At 43.6% G+C, this 19984-nt stretch overlaps 2 protein-coding genes across 2 annotated transcripts in view; one reads left to right on the top strand and one right to left on the bottom strand.

The window, feature by feature from the left end:
• The first annotated feature begins 514 nt into the window (after positions 1 to 514).
• On the top strand, positions 515 to 7112 carry LOC307232592 (endonuclease G, mitochondrial-like). Its single transcript, XM_080003678.1, has 5 exons — positions 515 to 561; positions 718 to 997; positions 3360 to 3568; positions 3767 to 3908; positions 6185 to 7112. The coding sequence occupies exons 2-5, from the start codon at positions 728 to 730 to the stop codon at positions 6374 to 6376; spliced, it is 813 nt and encodes a 270-aa protein (XP_079859804.1). The 5' UTR covers positions 515 to 561; positions 718 to 727; the 3' UTR covers positions 6377 to 7112.
• A 1523-nt stretch (positions 7113 to 8635) lies between these two features.
• The window catches only part of LOC307232945 (disabled homolog 2-interacting protein-like), a 47294-nt gene continuing 35945 nt past the window's right edge, over positions 8636 to 19984 (bottom strand). The window contains exons 7-17 of the mRNA XM_080004160.1: positions 19653 to 19889; positions 19358 to 19547; positions 18986 to 19176; positions 16903 to 16994; positions 16145 to 16666; positions 15695 to 15957; positions 15399 to 15506; positions 15145 to 15267; positions 9910 to 9989; positions 8919 to 9006; positions 8636 to 8810 (exon numbers count right to left, since the gene is read on the bottom strand). Of these exons, the coding sequence (XP_079860286.1) occupies positions 8637 to 8810; positions 8919 to 9006; positions 9910 to 9989; positions 15145 to 15267; positions 15399 to 15506; positions 15695 to 15957; positions 16145 to 16666; positions 16903 to 16994; positions 18986 to 19176; positions 19358 to 19547; positions 19653 to 19889 (2068 nt within the window). The 3' untranslated portion in view covers position 8636. The remainder of the gene's footprint in view (positions 8811 to 8918; positions 9007 to 9909; positions 9990 to 15144; positions 15268 to 15398; positions 15507 to 15694; positions 15958 to 16144; positions 16667 to 16902; positions 16995 to 18985; positions 19177 to 19357; positions 19548 to 19652; positions 19890 to 19984) is intronic.

Genomic DNA, 19984 nt, shown 5'->3' with positions numbered 1-19984 from the left:
AACACGGGGAGAACATGCAAACTCCACACAGAAAGGCTCCTGTTTGGGAGATAACCCACCGGAGCACGGTGCCAACAGCGCCCCAGACCCAGGACCTTCTTGCTGTGAGGCAGCACTGCAATGCACTGCGCCACCGTGCCACTTTGCTTTCAAAGAATCCAAATGTAACTTTTTATAAACATAGATTTTACAGGATTTCGATGTTTCAATCTCTAATATTTCAGTAAATAAAAATCTCTCCTTATTTAAAATATTCTTCAAATATTTAAAAAATTTGAATGATGGTCAAACAATTACCAATAGCTTTTTATGGAAACACTTTTTTTCCTCTTCTCCTGTAGACAATTGCAATATGTTTATCTGTATTAGTATATAAAGTATATGTAGTATGTAGTAGTAACTTTATGTTTTTTCATTTTATTTTGGATTCGTTAACTCAGTAGCACTTCCGCCTTCTCAAAGGTAATTCACCAATTGGTCTGTTGAACTCTGACATCATCACCCGGCGCAAGAAACAGACGCTGCGTCGAAAACCAGGTTGAATGACACAGGAGACAGAGTGTGAATAACGATTTCATAATAATATCATATTTCAAGATTTTATTTAATAATTTATTTTAAGGATTTATTGTTATATCTTATTGTATACAATATTTAATATATATTTTAATATCTTATTTTATATCATATTTAATGTCCATTTTTATATCTGGCCAGATTCGATGAAATGCGACGTGTGTTGTCGTGTCGATGGTTTGTTTCGGGACTGTCCGTGCTGCTTGGAGCGGGAGCCGGAGCGTCCCTAACCCGTCTGTCCTCCGAGAGACAGACGGGTCTGTCCTCCGAGAGACAGACGGGTCTGGGCTCCGAGAGACAGACGGGTCTGTCCTCCGAGAGACAGACGGGTCTGTCCTCCGAGAGACAGACGGGTCTGGGCTTACTGTCTCGACTCCCTGTGATCCCAGTACCAAGTGTGGAAGCGGCTTCAGACCTGATGGCAAGTAGCTTTTAAATAACTAGTTATGGAACTGGTTAAATGACTAGTTACAGGACTAGTTAAAGCACTAGTCACACAACTAGTAACATAACTGGTTAAATGACTTCTTACACGACTAGTTAAAGGGTTACTTACAGGACTAGTTATCGGACTAGTTACATGACTGGTTAAAGGAATAGGTAAAGGATAAGGCGGCGGTAGAGCTGGTGGTGTAGTGATGTAAAGGTTGCTGGTTGGATCCCAGGCTCCTCCTGCTAGCATGCTGTAGTGTCCTTGAGCAAGACACTTAACCCCTCATTGCTCCTGATGGCTGCGTCCGTCGGTGTTTGAACAATTGTAAGTGGCTTTGGATAAAAGCGTCTGATCAATGTAATGTAATGTTAAAGGAATAGGTAAAGGATACGTTAAATTAATATATAAATAACTAGTTACAGGATTTGTTAAAGGAATAAGTAAATGAATAGATAAATAACTTTTTACAGGACTGGTTAAATGAATAGATAAATGATAAGTAAAGGATACGTTAATTGATTAGATAAATAACTAGTTACAGGACTGGTTAAAGGAAAGGGTAAAGGCTGATTTGAATGAATAGTACTTCCTGTGAAATAAACTGGACTGAAAATATAACATATGTGACCCACCGTGGGCTTTAGGGTCATTTGGCGGATTTCGAGACGTAACTTGGTGTCACTTGTGCAAATCAAGCAAATATTTTTAAAGCTATGACTTGTTAATGAGAAGGGTGTGTCAAACTGTGATTCTGAGATAATCACCTCCAAAGTTTTACCCACACCAGGTTCATTCAGCCAGCTCCCAGAATGCAAATGGGGTTGGCAGACAAACAAAGCCTCATGGCTACTTAACATACTGCTGAATGGGCCAATCACGAACAGTTCAACAACACAAAACTCATTTTGTTTTTAAAAAAAGCTTTTATTTCACAGTAAGAATATACATGTTTTATAAAAGTGGAATTATTTTGGAGTTTAAAAGTGCTGACAACACAACAAAATGTAGAGTCTGTCAATAATATGAGTCTCAGAAAATCTGAAATCTGAAAATCTGTCACCAACCTCAATGGACTTCATCACGTCATCAACTTCTGCCATTGTAACAACAGGGGCCACGTATCGTCAGTCTCCTCCAGTGGTTCTTGAAAATATTCAGTTTCATCGTCACATTAAGTTTGAAATCCGCTGTTTGAAATGTTCTCCAAGTCCGGAGTAATATCACATTCAGCATGGCTGTTGTTCTCCGCATCGCCGTCGGAGAACTGACTATCATCGCGGAAAATGAAGTCCAGTACGCGCTGCTAACACCGACTTGGATCTATCGCACTGGTCAGATTAAGGTCCGAAATATGATTCAGAGCTTCCGTCACCTGCATCGCATAATCCATAACGATATGGAGAAGAACGTTTTCACAGACAAGATGAGACCGAAACACCCCCGTCCTGCGCTTTAACCGTCCTTTTACGGAAGTGACGTAGGTGCGTGACACAAAGGGTTTTCTTCTTTGCGGTTTCACAACAGTGAAACACACATCTGTGTGTGTAAAAGTGGTAGATTTAAAGGTTGAATTCTATCAAAACGGCTTCACATTGTGACTTCATATCACATGGAATATGGAGGCATGATCTTCACCTGGACGCTCGCTTTAAAGGAAACGATTGATCAGCGTTATTCAGCACTGTTCCGCGTCGCAGTAAGTGAACTGCGTTTCACCGTGTAATCTAAGGGGAATATTTAACTCCACAGTTTAACATTTTTCTACTATTTATAAATCAAACTCGGTTTTGAAAATACGTTGAAAGATTAAAAAAAACAAAAACAAAGGAACAATCAAATTTTCCTTCAAGAAAGGTTATTTGGCTGCTCCTGGCGATTTTAGAAATGCGCGAGATGGCGGCTTTTGCTGTGGTGGGACACATAATAATAAATATTAATTATAATGCTGAACACTAACTAATCAGACCATAGTAGTTTATAGTAGTTACTCTTGTGTCATTGTGTCATTGTCATTGTGTCATTAAGGGTGGTGGACCGTGGGTCCAGACTGCACGTGACCTTTACATTTACATTTACATTGATCAGACGCTTTTATCCAAAGCGACTTACAATTGTTCAAACACCGACGGACGCAGCCATCAGGAGCAATTAGGGGTTAAGTGTCTTGCTCAAGGACACTACAGCATGCTAGCAGGAGGAGCCTGGGATCCAACCAGCAACCTTTAGATCACTACACCACCAGCTCCCTAACCAACCCTAACCCTAACCCTAACCCGCCTGAGCTACCATCCCCGGAGTTTGGGGATGGTAGCTAACCAACTCTTAACACCTTGTTCTTGTTCTGGTCCAGTCTTACCAGGCTAGTCCTGCCTCCTCCCCGCCTGTGGCTCTGATTAAATACGGCTTTCCGTCGCTGGCCAACATCAAATCCAGAGAGTCCTACGTCACATCCTACGACCCCCGCACCCGCACAGCATCCTGGGTAATAGAGCAGCTGAACCCCGCCTCTCTGAGCGGTCCTTCGGACCGTAAACACTGTGACTTCAAGGAGGATGAGAGGTGAGAGGAGTCCAACAGAGTCCAACAGAGTCCAACAGAGTCCAACAGAGTCCGGCTGGGACCGGCTGGGACCGGCTGGGACCGGCTGGGACCGGCTGGGACCGGCTTGGACTGACCGTAGGAATGCAGGAATCAGGTTTTGAGACCCTCCCGATTGTCTGATGTCATTCTCTGATTTCTGTTCTGATTGGCTGGCAGTGTCCATGTTTACCACCGAGCAACCAACACCGATTACAGGGGGAGTGGTTTCGACCGAGGCCACCTGGCGGCTGCGGCCAATCACAAGTGGAGCCAGAAAGCCATGGAGGACACATTCTACCTGAGCAACGTGTCTCCTCAGGTAAACACACGAGTAGTATCATATCAATATTTTCTAAATTATAACATCATTATATTATAATATAATATATTATATATAGACGACTGGGTCAGAGCATCTCCAAAACGCCAGGTCTTGTGGGGTGTTCCCGGTATGCAGTGGTTAGTACCTACCAAAAGTGCTCCAAGGAAGGACAACCGCTGAACTGGTAACAGGGTCATGGACACACATAGTCATTGATGCACATGGGGAGCCAATTCTAGTCCGTCTGGTTCGATCCCACAGAAGAGCTACTGTAGTACAAAGTGGTGAGAAAGTAAATGGTGCTATGATAGAAAGGTGTCAAAACACACGAGTGCATGGCAACTTGCTGCGTATGGGAGCTCTCACAGTGTCCATGCTGACCCCTGTCACCCCTGAAAGCACCTACAATGGACATGTGAGTCCAACTGGACCATGGAGCAATGGAAGAAGGTGGCCTGGTCTGATGAATCACCTTTTCTTCTACATCGTGTGGATGAGCGGGGTTAGGGTCCGATCCCATGGAGCATCTGTGGGATGTGCTGGAACAACAAGCCCAATCCATGGGGGCCCCACCTCCAAACTTCCAGGACTTAAAGGATCTGCTGCTAACGTCGTGGTGCCAGATACCACAGGAGTATGCAGTGATACAGTATGCAGTAACCCAGTACAGTGATACAGTATGCAGTACAGTATGCTACACACAGTACAGTGATACAGTATGCAGTAGCCCAGTACAGTGATACAGTATGCAGTACAGTATACTACATACAGTAAGGCAGTGGTGAGCGTTGTCAGTACTTATGTTTTGAGAGACTCGGTGTCAGTCGCTCTGTCCTCTGTGCAGGACGTGGTGGGAGGAGGTGCACTCTGCTCTGATATCTTGGTCAACTCCACTAAGTTTTCGTTTATTTAGTTTTTTGGGCTTTTTTCCACAAATGCTGCGACTAACCTGGATCCTGTGCATTGCTGCCCGCAGCTATATTTCTATTATAATATTAATTATAATATTATTATTAGTAATTATATTATACTATGCATACTATAGGGTTAGGGCTAACCCTAACCTTATTAATTATATGATTATTATTATTAATAATAATAATCATAATATCATGTAATTACATTTCACTGTACAGTCTATGTATGACCGTATGTATATGTATGTGACAAATCACTGCTTGAACTTGACGTTACTGTTATTATTCAATAAATTGATCCAAATGGTCCAAATGTCCTTATCAGTCAGTATGGAACTAATCAGACTGATCAGGGAATGTGGTTGTCGGCTCGTGCACACACACACACACACACACACACACTGTGCTTCCTCTTGCAGAACCCCCACCTGAACCAGAATGCCTGGAACAGGTTGGAGCAGTTCTGCCGCTCGCTGACCAAACACCACCCGAACGTCTACGTCTGCACCGGTCCCCTCTATCTTCCCCGGTAACTACACCCTAATACCTACTAACTACAACCTGACTACACCCTGATTACGCCCTAACTGCACCCTAACGCTAACAAAGCTACACCCAAACATCTACTGTACATCTGCACCTGGCCACTCTGCCTGCCCCAGTAACTACACCCTAACACTGCCCAACTACACCTTAATTAGTCCCTAACTACGTCCTAACACTGATCAAGCTCCACTGAATTTTTACGTCTGCACTGGGCCCCTGTACCAACCTTGGTAACCACACCCTTACACCACCCAACTATACCCTAATTACTCCAGAGCTACACCCTAACACTGATCAAGCTCCACCCGAACAACTTTCTGCACCAGACCGCTCTACCTGCCCCAGTAACCACACCATAACAATGCCCAACTACACACTGAATAGTCCCTAAGTACACCCTCAGACTGATCAAGCTCCACCTGAACGTCTGCATCTGCACCGGGCCAGTCTGCCTGCCCCAGTAACTACATCCTAACACCGCCCAACTGCACCCTGACTACACCCTGATTAATCCATAACTACTAACGCTGACCAAGCTCCACCCAATTGTCTCTATATGCACCCAGCCACTCTTCATGGCCTGGTAACTACATCCTGACTACACCTCAGATATTCTAAGATCAGTGCTAACTGTGTGTGTGTGTGTGTGTGTGTGTGTAGAGCAGAGCCTGATGGGAAACTTTACGTGCGATACCAAGTTTTGGGGCGAAACCACGTTGCCGTGCCAACACATTTCTTTAAGGTAGTGTACCTGTCTGTCTGTCTACCTACCTGTCTGTCTGTCAAACTGAACTGGTTAAATCTCCACAGGTGGTCATCGTGGAGCTAACAGGAAGTCGGGGGGTTGAGCTTCGTTCCTACATGTTTCCAAATGCTCCCGTTGACGACAGGATCCCACTCGAAAATTTCCTAGTTTCCATAGAAACCATCGAGCGAGCGTCAGGACTGCTGTTTGTCCCAAACATCCTGAAGAACAACAGCCTGAAGACCATCACCAAGTGACCACGGCACCAGAAACCTGAATGTCACCATGTGCTAGAGTCTGAATTCATAAGCAGAATATTATTTGATATTAATTACATAATATTGTTTGATATTCCTTGTGATTATTATGTTAATAAACTAAAGGTGCTTTCACACATGCACTGCAACCCTGAACTTTTCTAGACATTACCCAGAGGAGTTGTGTGTGTGAACGAAAATGTCTGAATCATTTGGACCGGACATGACCCTTCACTGTACCCGGCCAGCTCCAGAGTACAAAGTACATGTCATGTCCAATGAGCCCATGTGTGAATAGAGCAGGTGATTGTCCGGAGAATTCACAGTGAGTGAGTGGGCGTGTCGCGTGTTGATGTTGCACATGTGCAAGCATGCCCATATCGATCGCTTTTTATGACGATTGACAACTTTACGGCATGTCGTGAATGAACTGTGTATACAATGAAACGGCTCCAACTGCAAGAAGCGTGTTTCACCGCAGTGTTACGGTGGGATATTCATCAGACGATAGTATATTCCGTTTGATATCCGACCCAGTGGTTTTGCTGCCGAAACCAAACCCCTATTTCCAATAGGTGAGGTCGCGTCTGACACTAAAGGCTGTGCTACATGTGTGAAAGGGCAACTCTGGACAATGTCCAGACCTGATTATTTGGATATTGTCCAGAGTGCATGTTTGAAACCAAATAAGAAACAAACTGTCATGCACAAGGCACATTTTTACTTTACATTTAACTTCCACTTTACCTTTCACAAAGTTAGATTCTATTTTATAGGATTTATTTATGTTATTTATATTTTTTATTTTGTTATTTTATATGTATTAAAACACATGTTCAAAACATGTGTTTTTTAAGTGCTGTCATGTATGTCATTGCTGCTGCGACGCTGGAATTTCCCTTTGGGGATTAATGAAGTATCTGTTTGCTGAATAAAAAGGAAAAATCACAAAACCTGCAGTTCCTCTTCACATCAAATGTACCTGAAGGTGGAGCTTTGTCTGGAGGAGTACAGGACATGTACTTTAAAAAAAACACCAAATACTTAAAAAAAGACAATAGACACAGATGTACTTGTTTTCCGGAAACACCAGTAGTCTTGTTGTTAGGGGCGGAGCCTTAAGGTTGCTAAGCAATGAACTTTGTTTGGTGGTCAGTATTTTACGATAAGTTCTATGGAACTGGGGAAGTGGTTGTTCCCAGCAGGTGTTACTGACAGCCAAAGATGGAGGAAACTGCTGGGAAAAGGACGACTGAACACTGCTGGGATGCTGCCTCAAGGGGGCGGATAGGATGGATGGAGGAAGGGAAGGATGCAGGGAGGTAGGTCTTAGCTATGACTAACTATTCTTGTTTAGCATCTGATCAATGAATAAATGGAAATGTAAATGATGGAATGATGGATGGAGGGAGGGATGGGTGAATTGAGGGATGAGTGGATTGAGGGGTAAAGGGATGGATGGATGGATGATGGATGAGAGATAGATGGTTGGGTGGATGGATGGAGAGTTTGATGGATGGAGGGAGGGATGGATTGGGAAATAGATGGGTGGATGGATGGATGGATGAGAGAAGGGCAGATGTATGGGTGAATGGATAGATGGATAGATGGATGGATGATAGAGGGACAGATGGGTGGATGGATGCATAGTGTGTACTAGGACAGATTTGAACACTATCTCAGAAATACAAATACTTGTTAAATACAGATTTATTTTGTGATTTTTAAAATACTTTCTACCTCTGAACTTTTACTTCATAGTTTTGATTCTAATCAAAACATAAACTTCAGGGTACTGGAAATGACAGGAAGTGATGACATAGGTTTTCACAGATCACATTTACAGTTCTATCATACGTTCCAAAATACAACAAATCTTTATTAAGATGCTAAATTAATGTCAGTGTTAAATGCAGTGAATAAAGCTCAGATGTTGCCATGGCTACGGTTCTGTCACATCGTTAGCGCTCCTGGTCAATTGGTCAACTTCCTACTCATCAGGACGAAGATCGTCGAAAGTCAGAAGCAGATTTCTAACTCAGTTTCTAATTCCCAGTTGTCCAATCAGGTTGCTCCTTATTCTTAGTTGTCCAATCAGGTTTCTCCTAATTCTCAGTTGTCCAATCAGGTTGCTCATTATTCTCAGTTGTCCAATCAGGTTGCCCCTTATTCTCAGTTGTCCAATCAGGTTGCCCCTCATTCTCAGTTGTCCAATCAGGTTGCTCCGCATTCCTAGTCATCCAATCAGGTTGCTCCTTCTCTAACAGTTGCCTTGTGAGTTGCGGAACTCTCCATTCTCAGTGATCTGGAGGGCGGAGCTGTTGCTTGGTGACAGTCCATTCCTCTGTGATGTCACAGTGTAGCGTTCCTTCAGCTGAGTCAGTGCCGACATCAGACGACTGTTCGCAGCATCTAGACTGGATATCCTCTTCTCCTGGAGAGAGAGACAGGATGAGAGAGCGACAGGTCGAGAGAGATAGCTGACTTAAGACTGTTGGAAGCATCCAGACCTCCTTTTAGAGAGAGATACCGACAGACAGACCTGTGCTTCTATAATCTTCTGCTTGGAGTCCACCACAGCCTGCATGTCACAGTGATCCTTCTTTAGCTCCGCCTCCACAGTCATCAGCCTACAACACATGTATTATTATTACTGCTACTACTACAATAATTATTATTATCATTACTACTACTGCTACTACTGCTGCTAATGCTACAACTACTACTACCACTACTATTATTACTATTATTACTACTTCTACTACTACTACTACTATTATTATCATTATTTTATTATTACTTGTATAATAACAATAATTATTATAATTATTACTATTATCACTATTATTACTTTATTATATTATCATTATTATTACATTATTACTATTATTATTATTATTATTATTACTATTATAACTATTATTATTACTATTATTATTATTATTATTATTATTATTATTATTATTATCATCACTATTATTATTATTACTATTATTATTATTATTACATTATTAGTAATATTATTGTTATTGTTACTTTTATTCTTATTACAATTATTAATTATTATTATTACAAATATTAGTATTGTTATTATTATTATAATTTTTATTATTATTTAATTTATTTACGTAGCATAATTTATTATTATTAATTGGGCGGGGGTATTAGTTTGTGGAGATATTCGACAGGTGGGGATATTAGTCTTGTGGGTATTAGTTAGGTAGGGATATTAGTCGGGTGGGGTATTAGTCCTGTGGGGGTATAAGACGGTTGGGTACATTAGTATTGTGGGGGTATTAGTCGGGCGGGGGTATTAGTCAAGTGGAGGTATTGGACAAGTAGGGGCTGTCTGGCTGTTGGATCTACAGTTTGTATGGTTCAGTTTATGAATAAACAAATTCTGTCAGATATTGTTTCATTTCATAAACAGTATCATTTTTATGGATATTTACTGCTTACTGCTAATTGTAGCATGTAGCATGTAGCTTCCCTGATGCTAATCTAACTGCTAACTGTACTGCTAACTTCTCCACCTGCTGATTATGCTGTTCATTTGCAGATCTTTGTCGTCCTGGAGTCTCCTTAGGCGGCTCTCCGTGTCTTCCAGCCGAGCCTACAACACAACCCAGAATATTAACACCACCCAGGTGACTGACACTAACCCTACTTAGTCATACCTCATCCTCCAGGGTCAGGGTAACCTTAACCCCTTGTAAACATGTCAGTCTAATATGAATGTTTCTGAACAATATTCTATATTCTAACATGTCGCTCCAAACGGTTCCTTAATGCAGTAGCAGAATTGCAGTTTTCACATGTTCAACTGGACTCAGGTCATGTAATAGTTGATTTTTTCAATAACAATCTGATTAATACACTGAACAAAATGTAAAGAGTTTGCTGCATTAATTAAAAGCTGAACTACAGCTATCAGAGGGAGTGCCTATAAAAGGAAAGCTCCCATGACTTCATGACTTTCTGTTGCAGAGCTCTGTAATACAGAGTGAATGTTTCAGCTGTTTTCTGGATCCTGTCCTGACCATATTTATTAAATGTTTTGTAATGGTGGGAAAGCTGTGCACTGGCTGTATATTTTAACTGATGATAAATCAAAGCTTCTATATGTGTTTACACCATGTTGACCAAAGAGCAGTCCAGCTGGTAGAGCCATGCACAGCATGTTGTGCAATTACTAAAATACAGCAGCAGTCACCTGCCTTTGTTGAGAAACCATCCAGTCCTCCAAATACCACTATGTTGTATCTGAGAAGCAAGTATAAAATACAATATAAACAAAAGGAAGGAGATGAGATTTATAGGAAGACGTTATATGACGTTCTTATATTATTTACTAAAGGTACTACTCACTGAATGACCTACGGACTTACGACCACCTCTCCTGTATTGTGCGCTGCGTACAATACCAAGCATCTCATCTCATCACACTTTATATACTATATACACTATATATACTATATGTGACCCACCACAGCAAAACCCGCTATCTCGCACATTTCTAAAATCACCTTCAAAAAACCTTTCCAAAGGAAAATTAGATTTTTCCAGATTTGTGTTCCTTTGTCTTTTTATTTTTTTCTATCTCTCAAAGTATTTTAAAAACCGAGTTTGATTTTTAAAATAGTAAATGAATGTTAAACTGTAGAGTTAAATATTCCCGTTAGATGACATGGGGAACACAATTCACTTACTGAGACACTTAACAGCGCCGATCGATCATTTCCTTTAAAGCGTCCGTGCAGGTGAAGATCATTCATCCATGTTCCATGTGATGTAAACTCACAATGTGAAACCGTTTTGATAGAGTTCAACCTTTAAATTGTACTTCTTTTACACACACACGGAGACATCATTGTGGAGGGGCCGTATCCCAACGTATACCAACGAAGAAGTCATGCTGATATCACTTCCATAAACAAGCTTGGGATCCAGTTTCACGTCTGTGGAAAATTTTGTCTCCGTGTTGTTACGGATAAGGAGAAGAGGGTGAAGGAAGATCTAAATCATATCGTGGACCTTAATCTGACCAGTGTGATAGATCCATGTCAGTGTAAGCAGTGCGTACTGGACTTAATTTTCCACTATGACTAGTCAGTTCTCCGACAGGGACGCAGAGAATGACAACAATACTGAATCTGATACCGTTGTTGTCCTTGACTTGGAGAACATTTCAAACAGTAGATTTCAACCTGAATTTGACGATGAAACGTCATATTTTCAAGAACCACCGGAGGAGACCGATGATACGCCCGTTGTTACAACAGAAGAAGTTGATGACGTGATGAAGTCCGTTGAGGTTGGTGATGCAGATTCTGAACAAGCAGTAATGCACAAGATTCTCGAGTTTACCTGCAAATGCGGCCAGGGGCAAAAAGAAAAGAGGCATCCCCAAACACACAAAATGAATGCGGTCTTTACTTTAATTTGTTACTAATATTATTAGTACCAAATTATAGTAAAGACCGCATTCATTTTGCCCTTTTCCTGCAATGGCAAGCGTTTCAGTTGATCCCACTAGATGGTGCACTCCAGCACACCTTTTTAAAGTCTGGTCTATCCTCTCTACTTCACCTTTGCAGCAAGGTGAAGTAGAAGGGCAAAAGGCAAAGGCTTTGAGCCCTTCTGTAAAAATGAGCTGACCAAAAGAAAAGAAAAGCTGACAGTGAGTGCCGAGTGTTTAACAAGGAGTGGACAACTAAATATTTTTTCACAATGTCAACGACTGTATGTCTTATTTTCCAAGAAACCGTTGCAGTTTTCAAATATTACAATATCAGCCGCCACTTTTCCACCAAGCATGCTAACTACGCTAACAAGCAGTCATTGCAAGAACGGGCGGCTACTGCTCAGAGGTTGGCAGCCAATTTACAGACTCAGCAAAAAACAATTCACAGACAAACTACTATTTCACCTCCCCTTGGAGAGTTTCTCCCAAGGGGAGGTGTGAAAGAATGCATGGTAGAGACAGTAGGTCTCTTGTGTCCAGAGAGCAAAAACAAATTGGAAAAAATTTGTTTATCACGCAGGACAGTGACTCGCTGTGTAGAACCAATTGACGAAAACATAGCCAGCGAGTTAAACAAAAATGCTGAGTCGTTGAAGTTATATTCGTTAGCACTGGATGAAAGTAATGACATAAAAGACACCGCTCAGCTCTTAATTTTTATCAGAGGGATTAATGACAATTTTGAGATAAGAGGAATTTTTGCCCATGGAATCCCTAATGGGGAATTCACGAGGAGAGGATTTGTATGACAGCGTGTCTGGTGTCATCGAGAGGCCGAATCTACCTTGGTGTAAACTTGCCAATGTTACCACGGCTGGATCACCAAACCTGACAGGAAAAAACGTCGGGCTGCTGAAAAGAATCCAGAGAAGGTGAAAGAGGAAAACCCTGGCTTGGATATGATTCCTACACTGCATAATCCATCAGGTAGCCCTGTGTAAGTCTATATTGCACTTTGATCATGTAGTGAATACAGTCGTAAAATTTGTTAACTGTATACAAGCGAGGGGACTTCAGCATTGTCAATTTATTAAGTTCCTTAAGTTCCTTCCAGATGCTGATCACCAGGACTTGCTTTACCACTCTCATGTCCGCTGGTTAAGTTTGGGGAAAGTATGTTGAGGAGTGTGGGAGCTCAAAGGGGAGATTAGCTCATTTTTGGAGTTAATCGGGAAAGCCGATGATTTTCCTGAGCTGAGCGACTCAGATTGGATTTGTGATTTTGCTTTTGCTGTTGACATATTGACACACATGAATGAGCTGAACGTGAAGCTACAAGGTAAACATCAATTTGTGCATGAAATGAACACAAACCTGAGAGCCTTCAAAGCCAAGTTGACTTGGTTCTCAAGACAAATTTCAAACAAATCATTCACTCATTTCCCCACACTAGCGACACTGAAAGAGGCCCCTTGACATGTGAAGAAATTCAGCAAATCACTGGACGACCAGCACGGAGAATTCTGCTTAGGTTTTCTGATTTTGTCACTTCAGCTGGTGTCATGTCCCCTCATGACACCAGCTGACTCTGAAACAGCGCCGCAGGAGTTGCAATTGGAACTGATCGATCTTCAATGTGACTCCGTCTTAAAGGAGAAGTTCAACTCTCTTTCACTAAGCAAAGCCACGTTTCCAAACATTGGGAAGATGGCACAGACGAGGCTGGTGTTGTTTGGCTTTACCTACCTGTGTGAGCAGACATACGGCGTGATGAACATCAACTATGCACGCGAGTTAATTGATGAACACCTCAGATCTGTCCTGACAATTGCCACAACCAAACTGAGACCAAACTTTATTCACTGGCAACAAAGGGTGACAAACAACACTGTTCCACTGAAATTGAATGTAAGTTTCTTTACTTTTTTTTCTTTTCTTTTTTTCATAAAAAGTAAAGAAAAAAACACATTTAAGAAATAATAAGTAAAAATAAACCTTGCGTAAAAAACATCTTACTATTCACGGTTTGGCAACCCCCAGTGGCTACCTTTTAAAGGGCAAAACTTTTTATGTATTTACTTTTACATGTAATTTATATTAGTTCACACAAACACTCTCCATCCATCTGCTTCTGGCTCGGCCCCGTCTGTCAAATTTTAAAACCCATTGTGGCCCCTGAGTCAAAGTTTTCCCATGCCTGATATATAGTGTATATAGTATATACAGTATAGTGTATATAGTATATATAGTGTATAAAGGGTGATGAGATGTTTGGTATTGTACACAGTGTACAATACAGACTAGTCGGAGAGCTGGTCGTAAGTCTGATTGGTCGTTAAACAGGTAGGTCGTGGAGTGAGGAGTACCTATATAATCCTATTCATCCTTAATTATCGTATCGAATTCTATATAATCCTATATAATCCAATCTAATCCTATATTATCCGATATAACCCTATATAATCCTATCTAATCCTATATGGCCCTATATAATGCAATATTATCATATCTAACCCTATATAATCCCAAAAAATCCTATTTTATCCTATATTATCCTATATAACCTTCCTATAGGGGATGGTGGCTCAGACGGTAGAGCTGGTGGTCTAGTGATCTAAAGGTCGCTGGTTCGATCCCAGGCTCCTCCTGCTAGCAGGCTGTAGTGTCCTTGAGCAAGACAATTAACCCCTCATTGCTCCTGATGGCTGCGTCCGTCGGTGTTTGAACAATTGTAAGTCGCTTTGGATAAAAGCGTCTGATAAATGACTAAATGTAAATGATAACCCTATATAATCCTATATAATTCTATTTATCCTATATAATCCTATCTAATCCTATCGAATCCTATTGAGTCATAGCTAATGCTATATTATCCTATAGAATCATATCTAATCCAATATGGGTTCGGGTTATAATCCTATCTCATCCTATATAACCATATACAACCCTAGATAATCCTGTATAATCCTCCATCTTGTTACCAAATTTTTAGTTTCCCAGCCTGGATGTTTTTAATCTACAATCATTTCTGAGTACGTCTAAAATAAAGATGATTAAGTAATGGAAAATGATCAAGTAATAAAGTAATAGAAATACAACACTGTCATACATTTAATTATGATTCATCTTTGAGTCACAAAGTGAATGGAGAGCTCCCTGTTGTCTCGCCCCTTATGTTATGATAGAAATTGTACTATATATGATGTTTTGTGTTATGTACTATGAGTACTGTAGTTTCACTCCTGCAGCAGCCTCTGGTTGTATTGTGTTATATTATAACATATATATAGTACTGTAGTATCACCTGGTACTCCTGCAGCAGCCTCTGGTTATGCTGGTCCTGGACCTGCAGTCTGGCCTCACACTCTTCCTGTCGCAGTGCTGCAACGCGCAGCCTCTCCTGCAGGGCGGTGATCTCCTGCAGGTACTACACACACACACACACACACACACACACACACACACATACACACACACACACACACACACTGGGTGGGGGACCAGCAGGGGGCGCTCTCCGTCCAAACTAACTAACTGACTAACTAGTTAACTAGCTACCTTCTCAGAGTCATCGTCCTCAGTCTCTCCATACGGGGCGCCAGAGTTCATGTTGAGCAGCCAGGCAGCGGTGCGGTCCAATGCCCCAGGGTTGACTGGAGAGGGAGCCTGGACACACAGGACTAGTGGTACTACGGAGTACTGCACTTCATCGAACTAACTAGTACTGTACAACGGAGTACTGCACTTCATCTAACTAACTAGTACTGTACAACGGAGTACTGCACTTCATCTAACTAACTAGTACTGTGCTACGGAGTACTGCACTTAATCTAAATAACTAGTTTGATGGTTACCTTGGTAACGGGCCGTTGTTTCTCGGGGCTCTCTCCTTTGGAAGATGATGACGTCTGCCTGAGCCGTGATTGGCCACTGGGCCAATCAGGGCTTGATGACATCATGCTCCCAGAGGCGGGGCGAGGGGGGTGGGCGGAGCCTGCGCTGTTTAGCATGCTGGGTGGAGTCCGTCCACGGGGAGGGCCTGGGGGGGGCTGGTCAATACGCCACTGGGGGCCCGAAGAGGGGATGGCCGAGTTCTGACGGGGGCCGATGGGAGCACCTGGAGCATTATGACATCACAATAACATTATCATTACATCATCATGACATTGTTGTGACATCATGACTTTGTCGTGACATCATCATGAAATCATCGTGACATTGTCGTGACTTCGCCATGACATCATCATGACATCGCAATAACAATGTCGTGACATCCTGACATCATCATGATATCATCATCTCACCTCCTGGTTCTGTAACCGAAAGCTGACGGCGAGAATACTCTTCACCACTGCTGCTGCTGGACAGAGCCGACATGCGGTCTGCTCGTTCGCCTCGTTCTCCTCTCTCTATCTCTCTCTCTCTTTCTCCCCTCTCTGCTCTCTCCATCCCACTCGGACCAACAGACATCTGAGTCAGGAACGCTGGCTTGGTGGTCACCGTGTTCCTGTCGCCAGTGTTGCCATGAGAACCAGTGGAGCCATCTGACGGCGTAGCCTCTGGATGCTGCGGTTGCCGGGGTGAAGTGGCGGTCATGTGGTAGACGGGGTTCTGAAAGGAGAGGGGGAGGAGCCCCGTCCTGCTTTGCCACTGTCCATCATCGCCATCGCTAGGAGACGAGTCCTGCAGGTCTAGCAAGGACAGACTGCGGCTCTCATTAGTCAGATCTGGCCCCGCCCCCCTGCTCTCATTTGCCGTCTCCTGTCCTGCTTCATTCTCATTGGCTTCTGAGTAGGAGGAGCTGGCAGTTGGAGAGGGCTGCAGGCCTACAGGAAGTGACAAGGAAGTCATAAAATACATATTTTGATATAAACATTACAGATTATCAATAGATTACTTTAGATTATCAGTTGGTATTGGAGTAGCAGCACTGATCAACCCATCATCCTGAAGTACTTTTACACTATTCAAACGTCAACAATCTGGATGAGAAGCAGTAAACTGATCACTACTGACGGTCATGTTCAGGGGTCAGGGTTCAAGGGTCATTGTTAGGGTTTACCTGTTGCTGGCTGCAGACTGGATCCTTTCGTAACAAAAAACAAATCTTTATTCTCTGGAGTCGGAGATGGAAGTCTGGTGAAGTCTATCAAGCTACACACACACACACACACACACACACACACACACACACACACACATTCAGATTAAACTCCTGTGACAAATTAGCTTAGCGGTTAGACGAGATAGCGATACAAAGTCCCAGAATCTCATGAGTTCCAGGCAGGTTTTAACAAATCAAGGGAGCGAGGGAAGAGGGATAGATGGACTAGAAGAGAGGGAGGACTTCCTGAAGGATGGAGGACCAGAAGAGAGGGAGGACCTCCTGAAAGATGGAGGACAAGAAGAGAGGTAGAGCTTCCTGAAGGACGGAGGGTGAGAAGAAGGGAGGACTTCCTGTAGGATGGGAACAAGAAGAGAGGGAGGACTTCCTGAAGGACAGAGGACAAGAAGAGATGGATGACTTCCTGAAGGATGGAGGATAAGAAGAGGGGGAGGACTTCCTGAAGGATGGAGGATAAGAAGAGAGGGAGGACTTCCTGAAGGATGGAGGATAAGAAGAGGGGGAGGACTTCCTGAAGGATGGAGGATAAGAAGAGGGGGAGGACTTCCTGAAGGATGGAGGACAAGAAGAGACGGAGGACTTCCTGAAGGACGGAGGAAGAATCGAGGTGTGCCTGGGTGTAAATGGAATTCTCTAAGGAATCTTTTAATCCAAAATTAAAGATTCAGTGACTGAAGAGTTAAGAGTCAGTTCATGGTACTGAGGATGGTTCTGATGAAGGTTCTGAGGATGGCACTGAAGATAATGCTCAGGGTGGTACTGAGGATGGTATTGAGGATGGTTCTGAGGGAGGTACTGATGGAGGATCTAAGGATTGTACTGAGGAGGGTACTGATGATTGTACTGAGAAAGGTTCTGAGGATGGGTCTGATGAAGGTTGAGGATGCTACTGAGGATGGTACTGAGAAAGGTTTTGATAAATATTCAGAGGAAGGTTCTCAGGATGGTACGGAAAATGGTTCTGAGGAAGGTTCTGAGGAAGTTTCTGATGATGGTTCTGAGGATGGTACTGAGGATGGTACTGAAGAAGGTTCTGAGGATGGTTCTGATGAAGGTACTAAGGATGGTACTAAGGAAGGTTCTGAGGATGGTACTGAGGATGGTAAGGAGGAAGGTTCTCAGGATAGTACTGACGATGGTACTGAGGGTGGTTCTGAGGATGGTACTGAGGATGGTACTGAGGAACATTCTGAGGAAGGTTCTGAGGATGGTACTGAGGAAGGTTCTGAGGATGGTTCGGAGGAAGGTTCTCAGGATAGTACTGAGGATGGTACTGAGGAAGATACCGAGGATGGTACCAGGATGGTTCTCAGGATGGTACTGAGGATGGTACTATTTACAGTATTATGGGACAGTATTATTAATCTTTTATTTGATTCTTCATCACGGTAAAAAAAAGATTTTAAATAAGAAATATATAAAAAACTTAGAGAAGAAAGTCAAATAGTTATGTTGTGTGTTTCTGCTGTTGCTTCGTGCACTCCCCACTCGAGTCCTTCCCCTCACCCCGTGTCTGCTCTCATTGGCTGTATCTTGCTGAGTCGCTCCTGACACGAACAGATATTAAAACTGTTTGATATGTCGCTGGTGTCTGCTCGGTGAGCAGTGGGATAGACCGCTGAGATGGAGCAGTGGGATGAGGCAGTTGGATGGAGCAGCGGGATGAAGCAGCACGCTGGAGCAGGGGGATGCAGCAGTGGGACGGAGCAGTGGGACGGAGCAGTGAGACAGAGCAGTGGGACGGAGCAGTGGGATGGCGCAGTGGGATGGCGCAGTGGGATGGCAAAGTGGGATGGCACAGTGGGATGGAGCAGCTGGATGGAGCAGAGGGATGAACAAACAGAGCCCATTCGCCCCGATTTGTTGGAGTTTCTAAAGGACCAGGGCCCTAGATCCACTGCTTCTAGGTTATGAGCACAGTAGGTCACCTAGGTCCAGGTACCGGTACCGCTGGTGGTTCCGAGGCTTAGAACTAGGATGAGAGGGAGGGTCCTGGGGAGCGTTAGCTTAGCATGCAAACCTGCTTTCTGCTCCATCACTCTGCAGGCTGCAGGCGGCAAGAGGTGGAGACAGAGGGGGTGGAGACGCCACACGCTGAGCCTCTGAGCTGACTGGCTGACTTCCTGGATAAGCCCCGCCTCCAGGGTTAGCTAGCGCTGCGGACACTTCCCTCAGGATGCGTGACAGCGGACCTAGCTTAGCCAAACAGGACTGAGCAGAGACAAACATCAGGTTCAACAAAGAAAAAATTTAAATAAAACTTACACAGAAAAAACATTGAAAGCACTAGCTGCTTCATGCCAACATGCTAGGCAACCTGGCAGCAGCGTGGAGGTGTTAGCAGCATGCTAGTATCTGGTCCAGCTCTGTTAGCTGGGTATTAGCAGGGTACCTGGTCCAGTTCCGTCAGCAAGGTGTGCAGGGTGGACAGCGCCCTCCCCAAGTCGATGTAGCCGTCGAAGCCGGCAGTGTGTGACACACCGTCTGGGTGTGAGATCTCCTGCAGGAAGCGCTGCATGTTGCTCCACTCCCGCTCCACAAAGTCGTTCATGAACAGCATGTACTCCTCCTTTTGGCCGAACCTGGAACACGTCACGTTTTAGCAGGGGAAGGAGAACCTGCTACCACTCAAACATGGCTATGTTTTTGGGATGGCGCTTGCAGTGCATGCTAGGTGGTGGTCTTACTTGCTGAAGTTGGCCAGGTTCTGTGTCACCTTGGCGATAAGCGTGAGCGTGCGCGCCGTGCGCTGGTCAGGAAACTCCTGCGTGAGATGGAAGAAGGAGGGCGACACCACGGCCGGACACAGGAAGTGGAGGAAGAGCGACGCGCTGACCAGACGCTCGCTGAGCTCCGGTCGCCCCCGGTTACCGCTCTGCTGCCGCCATGACGCAAACACCTCCTTCAGCTCCCGAGGGAACACCCTGCAACACAGCACTCACTGTGAACTCACTGTGTACTTACTGTTTACTCATTGTGTACTTGCTGTGTACTCATTGTGTACTCACTGTGGACACAC

This window comes from Zeus faber (genome assembly GCF_960531495.2).
Source record: "Zeus faber genome assembly, chromosome: 7".
NCBI classification, from domain to species: Eukaryota; Metazoa; Chordata; class Actinopteri; order Zeiformes; family Zeidae; genus Zeus; species Zeus faber.
This window is presented reverse-complemented; position numbering and strand designations above follow the sequence as displayed.